General features: G+C 39.7%; 1 protein-coding gene across 29 annotated transcripts in view; it reads left to right on the top strand.

Moving 5' to 3' along the window:
* Positions 1 to 5,852, top strand: part of LOC138416307 (interferon-activable protein 203-like) — a 72,965-nt gene extending 67,113 nt beyond the window's left edge. For all 29 annotated transcript variants that reach the window (XM_069545150.1, XM_069545327.1, XM_069545171.1 and 26 more), the window contains one exon: positions 3,082 to 5,852. In XM_069545150.1, the coding sequence (XP_069401251.1) occupies positions 3,082 to 3,120 (39 nt within the window). In that variant the 3' untranslated portion in view covers positions 3,121 to 5,852. The remainder of the gene's footprint in view (positions 1 to 3,081) is intronic.
* Positions 5,853 to 13,865: the final 8,013 nt, after the last annotated feature.

Below are 13,865 nucleotides of genomic sequence, written 5' to 3'. Positions count from 1 at the left end.
TTCATATTTCATGGGAAGAGATCAAAATACCAAGATGAATAAGCATTTGAAGGAAATTAATTCCATCCCTCATGGATGATTTTGAAAGGTTCATGACTTCAGTGAAGGAAGTAATGGCCGATGTGGTAGAAAATGAACTACAGTTAGAAGTGGATCATGAAGATGTTACTGAATTATTGGACTTTGATGATAACTTTAATAGATGTGGTGTTGCTTCTTGTTGTTCTTGTTCAGTCACTAAGTCATGCCCAATTCTTTGTGACCCAATGGACTGCAGCACACCAGGCCTCCTCCTTCTCCCAGAGTTTCCTCAAATTCATGTCCATTGACTTTGTGATGCTATCTAACCATCTCTGGGTGAGCAAAGAAGATAGCTTCTTGAAATGTCATCTACTCCTGAGGATGATGCTGTGAATATTGTTGAAACAACAAAGGATTTAGAATATTATACAAACTTAGTTGATAAAACAGTGGCAGGCTTTGAGAAGTTTGGCTCTAATTTTGGAAAAAATTTATACTATGGTTATTGTTGGTGAGGAAAGAAAATTTCTTCTACTCTTCTAAGTTCTTTAGACTGGTCTAAGAATTAAAATGAGATCGATTAACAAGAGAAATGCAAACAAAAGTTTAATAACATGTGTACATGGAGAGGACACATGTCCTACTAGCTTGCTCCCTGGAAGAAAAGTTATGACAAACCTAGACAGCATATTAAAAAACAGAGACGTTACTTTGCCAGCAAAGGTCTGTATAGTCAAAGCTATGATTTGTTCAGTTATCATGTATGGATGTGAGAGTTGGACCATAAAGAAAATTGAGTGCCAAAGAATTGATGTCTTTGAACTGTGGTTTGGAGAACACTCTTGAGAGTACCTTGGACAGCAAGAGATCAAACCAGATAATCCTAAAGGAAATCAGTCCTGAATTGGAAGGACTGATGCTGAAGCTGAAGCTCCAATACTTTGGCCACCTGATGTGAACAACTGATCCTGATGCTGGGAAAGATGGGAGGCAGGAGGAGAAGGGGACAACAGAGGATTATATGGTTGGATGGCATCACCGTCTCAATGGACATGAGTTTGAGCAATCTCCAGGAGTTGGTGATGGACAGGGAAGCCTGGCGTTGCAGTCCTTGGGTTCACAGACAGTCGGACACAACTGAGCAACTGAACTGACTGATTCATGAGAGACCCAGAAAAAATGAATAGCTTACCAAAATGGCTGAAACCCTCAATTTAAATACCATCTTCAGTTAGATACCATAGCAGTTAATGATAAAAGAGAATGTCAGGGGTAGTTGTTTGAGACCTCCACTGGGGAGGAAGACAATTCACATGGAGATGGAAAAACAAATGTTATAGTAAACAAATGTTTGCTGGACATCCAGAGAAGATGGGACAGAGAGTGAATTCTACTCTATGGACCTTGCAAAGTTTCCTCTATCACACTTAGCCCATATTCTTTGCAGATACCTCTTATGAGACCTTTATTCTGGGAACAGCCTCTTTAACTAAATTCTTTAGGTAGCTAAGTTCAGTTGAGTTCAGTCACTCAGTCACGTCTGACTTTCTGAGACCTCATGGACTGAAGCACTCCAGGCCTCCCTGTCCATCGCCAGCTCCCAGAGTTTATACAAACTCATGTCCATTGAGTCGGTGATGCCATCCAATCATCTCATCCTCTGTCATTCCCTTCTCCTCCTGCCCTCAATCTTTCCCAGCATCAGGGTCTTTTCAGATGAGTCAGTTCTTCGCATCAGGTGGCCAGAGTATTGGAGATTCAGCTTCAGCATCAGTCCTTCCAATTCAGGACTGATTTCCTTTAGGATGGACTGGTTGGATCTCCTTGCAGTCCAAGGGACTTTCAAGAGTCTTCTCCAACACCACAGTTCAAAAGCATAAAATCTTCTGTGCTCAGCTTTCTTTATAGTCCAACTCTCACATCCATACATGACTACTGGAAAAACCATATCTTTGACTAAAAGGACTTTTGTTGGCAAAGTAATGTCTCTGTTTTTTAATATGCTGTCTAGGTTGCTCATAACTTTCCTTCCCAGGAGCAAGTATCTTTTAGGTACTAAAGGGGCTGTGAAAAGAAATATTTCCAGAGGCTTCTGTTTCTTAAAAATAATCAATATAAGTTAATCCTCATGCCTGAAAGACATCTTTTGGGGGTGATAAATTTCCTCTACACTATCAAACAGCATTGCATACTACAGACAGATTTTCCATGAAAGGAAATGTCAGTCATTCCAACAAAATCCATCATTTTCTTATTTAAGAAATTGCCACAACTAACCCAAGCTTCAGCAAACATCAGCTTCATCAGTTGGCAGCCATCAATATCCAGGCAAGATCCTCCTCCAGAAAAAAAAAAAAAAATTATGACTCACTGAAAATTCAGATGATTAATGTTTTTTAGTAATAAAGTATTTTTTGATTCAGTTATGTACATTGATGCGCTTGCACAGTTAATAGACTGCAGTATAGTATTATATAAACATAACTTTTATATGTACTGGGAAAGCAAAAAAAAAAATATGTATCATTTTATTGCAATATTCTCCTTGTCACAGTGGTCTGGAACTGAACCCATACTATCTCTGAGGTGTGCCTGTACTGGAATGCAAACAGATCAAATACAAAGGCTGACATATCCAAGCACTCAGAAATGCACATGCTCTTTAGTCTTGCCAGTTCTCAGGCTCTCAATGAGACATCCCAATCCTTCCTTCACATCATGGCACCAGGAATAGCTTTTGTCCCTTCCTTCCACCTTTCCTCCCAGTAAGAACTTTCCCCTCAACTCTTGGCCTTGAGTATAATTGATTCTTCTCTCTTGTTCTCCAAAACTCCTGCCTGTCTACATGCACTTATGCTGGGTATGAGTGCCTATCTCATATGAGGGTTCCAACAAAGAATTGAGGGTGGTGGCTCAAAAGATAGGAATTCACTAAATAAGCTAGGTGAGACTCAGAGAAGAGCCTCTTAGGTGGGAAGAGGAAAAGGGATGTGACAGTGTGAATGAAGGGAGAAATATATAATCAGGTTCATCTCATTGTTTATCTTTTTCTTCTTCAAGGTCACCAAGGTCAAGCAAAGAACAACCACACAATTCTGATTCATATATGGAAACCTGCTCAGAGCTGTTCTTCTAAAAACCTGGATGTCATTAATATTGATGTTTATGGAACTAAGATAGAATTAAAGCAAAAATGTGCATGTGTATATATACACACACACACACACACATATAGTGTACTTTATTAGCCATTACTTCTTAGGAATGAAAAGCTTTACATTTTTTTATACTTTTCTGTAATATCTCAATGTCCCTTTTTGCATCTATAACTTTTATAACTTGGAAAAAAATAATAAATATTATGTTTTTCTTTCCTGAAATTATGTATCCCTAGGAGTCTAATTCATTGGTTTCTTGCTTAAAAGGAAATAGTCATCTGTGGCCTGAAAATCAGATAGAGACACCTAAGCCTCAAGCAATATTTGAATTTATACTTTGGGTGTGATCTTTACAGGATATAACTCTGGTCAAGAATGAACAGGTTGAGCAAGCTGTGCTCAAAGAACCCAGGAAGACAGTAGACCAACTGAAATTCCATCTGTCCTTCATTGCCAACCCCCATCCCAGGGTGGAGCTGCTTTAGTCTAAAACAATGTTATCTTTTCAGAATTAATCTCCAGGAGGGGCCATGATGGGGTAATTTGCTTACAAAATAAAGCAGCTTTTGGCTATTTGCCCGAAGCTACTAGTACATTTTGAAATTAACTCTAGTCCCTCTCATGTGAAATAACTGGTTCCACTTATTTATTCAAGTAACAACAGCTCAGTAGTTCTCCAGTTATACTTCATGGTCCGCACGTGTATGGGTCCTATGAGAAGGCAAAGACCTGGATTAGGCAAACACTGAAGAATAATGGTACCCCACTCCAGTACTCTTGCCTGGAAAATCCCATGGATGGAGGAGCCTGGTAGGCAGCAGTCCATGGGGTTGCTAAGAGTCCGACAAGACTGAGCGACTTCACTTTGACTTTTCACTTTCATGCATTGGAGAAAGCAATGGCAACCCACTCCAGTGTTCTTGCCTGGAGAATCCCAGGGATGGGGGGAGCCTGGTGGGCTGCCGTCTATGGGGTCACACAGAGTCAGACACGACTGAAGCAACTTAGCAGTAACTTAGCAGCAGCAAAAGAATAATTTATTTACTTTACAGTACAGTGACTTCCCTGGTGGCTCAGAGGGTAAAGCATCTGCCTATAATGTGGGAGGCCCGGGTTCAATCTCTGGGTTGGGAAGATCTTCTGGAGAAGGAAATGGCAACCCATTCCCGTATTCTTGCCTGGAAAGTCCCATAGATGGAGGAGCCTAGTAGGCTATAGTCCATGGGGTCGCAAAGAGCCAGACACAACTGAGCGACTTCACTTTTACAGTGGCAGAAAGTAACTAACACTGATTTAACAGTGTGTTCTTTTACATTTATTTTTTTGAAGTACAGTTGATTTATAATGTTAATCAGTGTACAGCACACTGATTCAGTTATACATATTAATGTATTCTTTTTTGTATTATTTAATAAACCACTATGGTTTATTACAGGATATTGAGTATAGTTTTCTTAGAGTGTATTTGTTGATCCCACATTTGGTACTTGATATTTTGCAATTATTTTGTGTCACTTAATCTTATACCAGCTCTAGAGGGTTGATAGGATTCTTTTTTTTTTTTTTTAACTCTCCTAATAAAAATAAGAGACAGAATGGCAAGTTCATGTTTTTAACGATTAGAACAGTTCCATCATAAAAAGAATTTCCCCCATGCCACTTTTTTGCTAATGCTTTCTCTAATCCAAGCTCCTGGAAACCACTAATATAGTTTTTTATTTTTAGTTTTAGTTATTTTATAATATGAGGGAAATTGCTTTTAATGCTGTGCTGGATTCTGTGTACAACTCGAGTCAGTAATAATACATATCCCCTTCCCTCACCCCAACTGTCTAGGTCATCAAAGAGCACCGTCTGGGCTCCTTGTATTACAGCAGCTTCCCACAGCTATCTATTTTACACTTAATATTGTATATATTTGATGCTACTTTCTCAATTCATTCCACTCTCTCCTTCCTCTGTTGTGTCCATAAGTTCATTCTCTGCTTCCGCGTCTCCATTCCTTCCCTGAAAGTCGGCTCATCAGTACTACTTTCCTAGATTCCAAAAACAAAAACAAATACATATTAATGCATATGTAGGGAATCTAGAAAAGCTTAAAGTGAAAGTTGTTCAGTTGCATCCAACTCTTTGTGACCCCATGGACTATGCAGTCCATGGAATTCTCCATCCCAGAATACTGGAGTGGGTAGTCTTTCCCTTCTCCAGTGGATCTTCCCAACCCCGAGGTTGATACCAGGTCTCCCGCATTGCAGGCAGATTCTTTATCAGCTGAGCCACCAGGAAAGCCCAAGATTACTGGAGTGGGTAGCCTACTCCTTCCCCAGTGGATCATCCTGACCCAGGAATTGGACCAGGGTCTCCTGCATTGCCTGTGGAATCTTTACCAACTGAATTATCAGGGAAGGCCCTTTTAACTTTCTCTTTTTCCAAAGTTTCCTAAGATGGAATTTAAAATGGGTATAGCATTTTGAGTCTGGCTGTTTTTACTTTGTATAGTGTGTTTTAAGATTCATTCATGTAGTTGTGTGTATTGGTTTTTTCCTTTTTATTGCTGTGTAGAATTTAATGTGTGGACTCACTGAAGTTTATCCATTCCCCAAGTGAGGAACGATTGGATTGTTGACACTTTCACAAAGTTACAAATAAAACTGAGGCGAATACTCACATGCAGATTTTTGTGTGAATCTATATTATCATTCAATGAGTAAAACTTTTGGGGTGACATTGTTGGTTTATATGGTAAATGTATTTCAAGTATGTAAGAAATTGCCAAACTGTTTTCTCAGGTGACTATAGATTTTTCATTCCCTGGAGCAATCTGTGAGAGTTTCAGTTGCTCTGTATCCACCTCAAAATTTAGCATTGTAGGTGAATGTTAATTAAAAACAAACAAACAAACAAACAAAACTGTCCAACTTTTTTGCAAAGCAGTGTACCATTTAATGTTTTTGCTACCATTATATGGCAGTCTTAGCTCGCCCTTACCCTTATTGGTTGCTGGTATGGTCAGTCTTTTAAAATTTTAGTTGTTCTAATTTCTGCATAGTGGTGTCTTACTGTAGTTTTAATTTGCATTTCCTTAAAGATAAATTAGTTGGAGCATCTTTTTATGTGTTTATTTGCCACCCGTGTATCTTTTTTTTTTTTTTTTGCTCATCTTAAAAATTTAACTGTTTGTTCTCACAATACTGAGTTTTGAGAATCTTTTATAAATTATAGTTTTAGAATCCTTAGTAGCTATGTGGCTAGCAAATATTAACATCTCAATCTACGGCTTGTCTTTCATGCTTTTAAGGTATTTTTTGAAAAGACATGTTTATTTTGATGAAGTTTAAATTATCAAAATTTTTCTTATGAAGATCTTTTAATACTTGGGGGGAAATCAAAAGACGAATGTGACACAGGAAAATCTTATAAAATTCAAGTTTCAGTGACTACCATGCAGTTTTATTACACAAACCTGCTCATTCATCTATGGACTGTCTATGGCTGCTTTTGTAGCCAATGCAAAGCAAGCATCTGTAATAGAGACTATAGGGCTCATATAGATTAAAACATTGGGTTGGCCATGAAGTTTGTTCAGGTTTTTCTGTATTACCCTACAGAAAATCCCCAAATAACTGTTTGGCCAACCCAATATGTACTATTGGATGTTTTACTGAAAAAATTTTTCCAATCCTTCTTTTTGAACCTCAGTTATCTTGTAGAACAGTTAAACATGAGAAAATAAATTTTAGATTAGCTTCATTTTTCATATTATCAGTGAGACTGACAATTATTTCATGCTCTAAACCTTAGATATTTTTCTTGTGAATTTGGTTCTTTATAGTGTATATTAACTTGTATAGCTACAAATAGTACATATTTCCCATTAATTATTTTTTCATTCAATAGATATTGAACATCTATAATATTCCTGAATATTTACATAGAGCAGAACCCTATCATCACCCCAAACTAAACCTGGCTATAGGCTTCAATAAATGAGAAATACACTTTTATTGTGATAACATGTTGAAATTTTGGAATGATTTATCCAGGAATTATCCTATCCTGACTCATCTGGAGTTAGGAAGGAGCCTGAGTGCTGCTGCTCTCCAGTAACTCACTATCTGGTTGAAGAGGTTGTACATTTCAGATATTCTTCAATTAAATGCTGCTTAGACCAGTTGATCTGAATTGATCCTTTTCACTTCAATTTTTTGACCTTAATAACTTGGATGGAGACAAAATACATATGGTCTGAGGTGAAGCTGATCAGTTATCCCTCCTCTACTTTCAGTGACTTTGTCCTCTTAAAGTGCATTTTTCTTTTCTTCTCATAAAATTATCTTCTTCCTTTCCTCCCAGTGGGCTTCCCTGGTGGCTCAAATGGTAAAGAATTCACCTGCAATGTGGGAGACCTGGGTTTGATTCCCGTGTTGGGAAGATCCCCTGGAGAAGGGAACAGCTACCCACTCCAGTATTCTTGCCTGGAGAATTCCATGGACAGAGGAGCCTGGCAGGCTACAGTCCATGGGGCAGCAGAGTTGGACACGACTGAACAACTTTCACTTTCACTTTCTTTCACTTCCTCTCAGTACACTATTCACTCTTGGATAATTCTCCTGAAGTTACTATCTAGCTGGAGATATACACTCCTACTTACCAAGGGCACATATACCAATATCTCAAGTTCCCACCCCACTCTTAAAAAGGGAGATAGCAGCTAGGACAAACAGTGCTGAGACATGGGATGAAGAGCAGGTAGTGGCAGCAGGATGTACTGGTATGAGGGAGAGATGAATGGTCAGGAGTAAGGGTTTACCCTGACTCAGTTTCCCTGGACTATGTGTAAGGATGGCTGAAGTGCCTCTGACAAATGTGTTCTTAAGGTGTACCTGGACTATGTCTATTTTAAGATACATCTTTCAGAATAATTTAAGTGACTTTGGGCAATTGTTTGCATTAGACTTGCAGTGTTACCAATGAACGGTTTGTGGAGCTGTGTGGGTATCACAGTGTGTGTCTATGCCTTATGAAGGCCATGTCCTCTTAATTGTGTGTCTAGGGTGTGTATCTTCTAAAATGGAGGCTCCTAAGATGATGCTGTGTGCTTGGCCTGAACTGTGGTACGTACATTCTCTCAGTTAAATGGCCACTTTTTGCCTTGCTGGAGCAGCTGTGAAGAGATACCCCACGCCCAAGGTAAGAGAAACCCAAGTAAGATGGTAGGTGTTGCAAGAGGGCATCAGAGGGCAGACACACTTAAACCATACTCACAGAAAACTAGTCAATCTAATCACACTAGGACCACAGCCTTGTCTAACTCAATGAAACCAAGCCATGCCTGCCGGGCAACCCAAGACAGGCGGGTCATGGTGGAGAGGTCTGACAGAATGTGGTCCACTGCAGAAGGGAATGGCAAACCACTTCAGTATTCTTGCCTTGAGAACCCCATGAACAGTATGAAAAGGCATAATGATAGGATACCAAAAGAGGAACTCCCCAGGTCATTGGGTGCCCAATATGCTACTGGAGATCAGTGGAGAAATAACTCCAGAAAGAATGAAGGGATGGAGCCAAAGCAAAAACAATACCCAGCTGTGGATGTGACTGGTGATAGAAGCAAGGTCCGATGCTGTAAAGAGCAATATTGCATAGGAACCTGGAATGTCAGGTCCAAGACTCAGGGCAAATTGAAAGTGGTCAAACAAGAGATGGCAAGAGTGAACGTCGACATTCTAGGAATCAGCGAACTAAAATGGACTGGAATGGGTGAGTTTAACTCAGATGACCATTATATCTACTACTCCAGGCAGGAATCCCTCAGAAGAAATGGAATAGCCTTCATGGTCAACAAAAGAGTCTGAAATGCAGTACTTGGATGCAATCTCAAAAACGACAGAATGATCTCTGTCCGTCTCCAAGGCAAACCATTCAATATCACAGGAATCCAAGTCTATGCCGCAACCAGTAATGCTGAAGAAACTGAAGTTGAATGGTAGAACTAGCACCTAAAAAAGATGTCCTTTTCATTATAGGGCACTGGAATGCAAAAGTAGGAAGTCAAGAAACACCTGGAGTAACAGGAAAATTTGGCCTTGGAATGTGGAATGAAGCAGGGCAAAGACTAGTAGAGTTTTGCCAAGAAAATGCACTGGTCATAGCAAACACCCTCTTCCAACAACACAAGAGAAGACTCTACACATGGACAATCACCAGATGGTCAACACCGAAATCAGATTGATTATATTCTTTGCAGCCAAAGATGGAGAAGCTCTATACAGTCAACAAAAACAAGACCAGGAGCTGACTGTGGCTCAGATCATGATCTCCTTATTACCAAATTCAGACTCAAATTGAAGAAAGTAGGCAAAACCACTAGACCATTCAGGTATGACTTAAATCAAATCCCTTATATACAGTGGAAGTGAGAAACAGATTTAAGGGCCTAGATCTGATAGATAGAGTGCCTGATGAACTATGGAATGAGGTTCTTGACATTGTACAGGAGACAAGGATCAAGACCATCCCCATGGAAGAGAAATGCAAAAAAGCAAAATGGCTGTCTGGGGAGGCCTTACAAATAGCTGTGAAAAGAAGAGAAGTGAAAAGCCAAGGAGAAAAGGAAAGATATAAGCATCTGAATGCAGAGTTCCAAAGAATAGCAAGGAGTGATAAGAAAGCCTTCTTCAACGATCAATGCAAAGAAATGGAGGCAAACAACAGAATGGGAAAGACTAGAGATCTCTTCAAGAAAATTAGAGATACCAAGGGAAATTTTCATGAAAATTGAGCTTGATAAAGGACAGAAATGGTATGGACCTAACAGAAGCAGTACATATTAAGAAGAGGTGGCAAGAATACACAGAAGAACTATACAAAAAAGATCTTCACGACCCAGATAATCATGATGATGTGATCACTAATCTAGAGCCAGACATCTTGGAACGTGAAGTCAAGTGGGCCTTAGAAAGCATCACTACGAACAAAGCTAGTGGAGGTGATGGAATTCCAGTTGAGCTCCTTCAAATCCTGAAAGATGATGCTGTGAAAGTGCTGCACTCAATATGCCAGCAGATTTGGAAAACTCAGAAGTGGCCACAGGACTGGAAAAGGTCAGTTTTCATTCCAATCCCAAAGAAAGGCAATGCCAAAGAATGTTCAAACTACCGCACAATGGCACTCATTTCACATGCCAGTAAATTAATGCTCAAAATTCTCCAAGCCAGGCTTCAGCAATACATGAACTGTGAACTTCCAGATGTTCAAGCTGGTTTTAGAAAAGGCAGAGGAACCAGAGTTCAAATTGCCATCATCCGATGGATCATGGAAAAAGCAAGAGAGTTCCAGAAAAACATCTATTTCTGCTTTATTGACTATGCCAAAGCCTTTGACTGTGTGGATCACAATAAACTGTGGAAAATTCTTCAAGAGATGGGCATAACAAACCACCTGACCTGCCTCTTGAGAAACCTGTATGCAGGTCAGGAAGCAACAGTTAGAACTGGACATGGAACAACAGATTGGTTCCAAATAGGAAAAACGAGTACGTCAAGGCTGTATATTGTCATCCTGCTTATTTAACTATATGTAGAGTACATCATACAGAGAAGGCAATGTCACCCCACTCCAGTACTCTTGCTTGGAAAATCCCATGGACGGAGGAGCCTGGTAGGCTGCAGTTCATGGGGTCGCTGAGAGTTGGACACGACTCAGTGACTTCACTTTCACTTTTCACTTTCATGCATGGGAGAAGGAAATGACAACCCACTCCAGAGTTCTTGCCTGGAGAATCCCAGGGACGGCGAGCCTGGTGGGCTGCCGTCTATGGGGTCGCACAGAGTTGGACACAACTGAAGTGACTTAGCAGCAGCAGCTGCAGCAGCAGCAGCAGAGTACATCATGAGAAACGCTGGGCTGGAAGTAGCACAAGCTGGAATCAAGATTGCCGGGAGAAATATCAATAACCTCAGATATGCAGATGACACCACCCTTATGGCAGAAAGTGAAGAGGAACTAAAAAGCCTCTTGATGAACATGAAAGAGGAGAGTGAAAAAGTTGGCTTAAAGCTCAACATTCAGAAAACTAAGATCATGGCATCTGGTCCCATCACTTCATGGGAAATAATTGGGAAAAGTGTGGAAACAGTGTCAGACTTTATTTTTTTGGGCTTCAAAATCACTGCAGATGGTGATTGCAGCCATGAGATTAAAAGATGCTTACTCCTTGGAAGAAACCTTATGACCAACCTAGATAGCATATTCAAAAGCAGAGACATTGCTTTGCCAACAAAGGTCCATCTAGTCAAGGCTATGGTTTTTCCAATGGTCATGTATGGATGTGAGAGTTGGACTGTGAAGAAAGCTGAGCACTGAAGAATTGATGCTTTAGAACTGTGGTTTTGGAGAAGACTCTTGAGAGTCCGTTGGATCCAGCCAGTGCCTTCTCAAGGAGATCAGTCCTGGGTGTTCATTGGAAGGACTGATGCTGAAGCTGAAACTCCAATACTCTGGCCACCTCATGCAAAGAGTTGACTCATTGGAAAATACTCTGATGATGGGAGGGATTGGGGGCAGGAGGAGAAGGGGATGACAGAGGATGAGATGGCCTGAAGCCATCACCAACTCGATGGACATGAGTTTGTGTGAACTCCGGGAGTTGGTGATGGACAGGGAGGCCTGATGTGCTGCGATTCATAGGGTTGCAAAGAGTTGAGCACGAATGAATGACTGAACTGAACTGAATAGAAAGTGATAATTACAAAGCAAGTAAACCTACAAAAAGATCTCTTGGGTGGGAAAAACTCCCAACAATTACAAATGTCTTTAAAATAGGAATGCTCCTGGAAGCTTGAGGAACTGTGAGGAGTCCAGTGTGGCTGCAGTCAAATGAGGGTGCAATGCTGGAAGATAAGGTCAATGCAGCAATAATTTTCTTGTATGACTACACTGGCCATTTACAGCAGGATTTGTTCTACTTGGTCACTCCTTGTGCCATGCAGTGCTTCAACAGCACTCATGTTTATAGGAGATAAAGTGTGGAAACTAGCTAGGGTCCAGAAGATGGTAAACTGAATGAATTGCCAGGAGACAGCAAGGAGGTATTTCTGGAAAACAAATTTTAACTTAAAGTCAGGAGTAGAATATTATGGTGGGTAGGAAAGAAGTTAGATAAAGAATTCAGAAAAAAAAATGCAGTGACAAGCAGTTATGTGAAAATCTAGGATGAAAGTTATATCTGAGCTGGGCTAGGGTTGCAATGGTTACACATGAAAGCCAAGCTGGAACCCTTGCACAAAATTGGAAATTCAATTAAATTATAAGTTGGAATTCTTTTTTCTCCAACTTGAAGGTTTCTTCCATTGTGTCTTTCTTCTCTCCCATTCTGCAAACTGCACCTCAAATTTATCTTCTTTTACCTTTTCTTTTTCCCAAACTAATATCATCAATCCCGGACAATTCTGGCATCAGAAAATGCATCTGTGACTTAACAATAATCTCCCTGTTTTAAGTGGAATAAAGAGACCCAGTGTTGGAGCGGGAAAGGAGAGCAAACCTCTTTGAAAACATCCAGGTTGATATAGCTAACTTCTGTACACAACTGGAAATGGCACCATTAAACTCGTTTGCTTAGCACAGCACAGGGAAAGTCTATGCATTGATGCCGTTACTGATCATCGTAACTATTGTTCTCTGAACCTCCCAATAGTGGACAACACATATTTTCCCACTTCTCAGCTTTAATATCTGATATTTTCATTCTGTATTTGATCATTTCATCTGAGACAGATCATTCTCCAGGTGAGCTTCTCTGATGATGCATCCTAGAATAAGATTCCTTTACTCTGCTATTTCAGGGTTTCCTCTTTTTACTCTCAAGATTTTCTCAGATATTATTTTACTCTAAACTAGGAGATTAGATGCTTTGCTCTTGAAAAACACTGATCTCCCCACCCTAAATGTCTAATTTAGAGATTCTTCCATTATTAAAATATATTATTTTCTAAGATTTACTCAGCCAAAGGGCAGAGTGAATTGGAATTTAAATTTCACTTTTTTTTTTCATGTATTTTTTTCTCCTTGATATATATTGACTTATTGAGTTGAGGGAAATTTAAAGTATTGGAGTAATGGTGTTTGGATCCAGAATTTCCTTTTCTTTGAGTTTCAAATTGGACCTTATGAATTTTGGGCCCATGGGAAGAAGCTTTTATGCACACAAATTAATGTCCTTGCTTTCTTAAAATGTTTAAGCTACACCTCATGAGTGTCAGAAAGAAAAAAGACAGGGATTATTTACATGCAAGTGGTAGAAAGTTGGTGGAGGAATTGCTTACTGACTTACTGGCCATGACAAAGGAAGGCCGCTTTTCAGGGTTATAAAGCCAGAAACAAATGTAAGCCCTTCACTCTAGTCTTAGGATCACCAACTAGTATGGTAAAGAATAGGATCACTTTGGGAACAGAGATATAGCTCCTCCAGGGGATCGAAATATGGCAAGTTATTGCTTCCTAGTGTTATGATAGTGACTTAGGGCTTGTATGATGTTGTAGTTTCAGAATGTATTGATATATCCAGAATAAAAATACAACCATGGTGTAATTTATTATTGTATTCTCCAGTGAAAACATTTTTATAGTTAAAAATTACTATTAGCAGAAATGCATTCAAATAAATTTCATAACTGATTTTGCTAC

The sequence above is a fragment of the Ovis canadensis genome, chromosome 1 (assembly GCF_042477335.2).
Source record: "Ovis canadensis isolate MfBH-ARS-UI-01 breed Bighorn chromosome 1, ARS-UI_OviCan_v2, whole genome shotgun sequence".
Taxonomy (NCBI): domain Eukaryota; kingdom Metazoa; phylum Chordata; class Mammalia; order Artiodactyla; family Bovidae; genus Ovis; species Ovis canadensis.
This window is presented reverse-complemented; position numbering and strand designations above follow the sequence as displayed.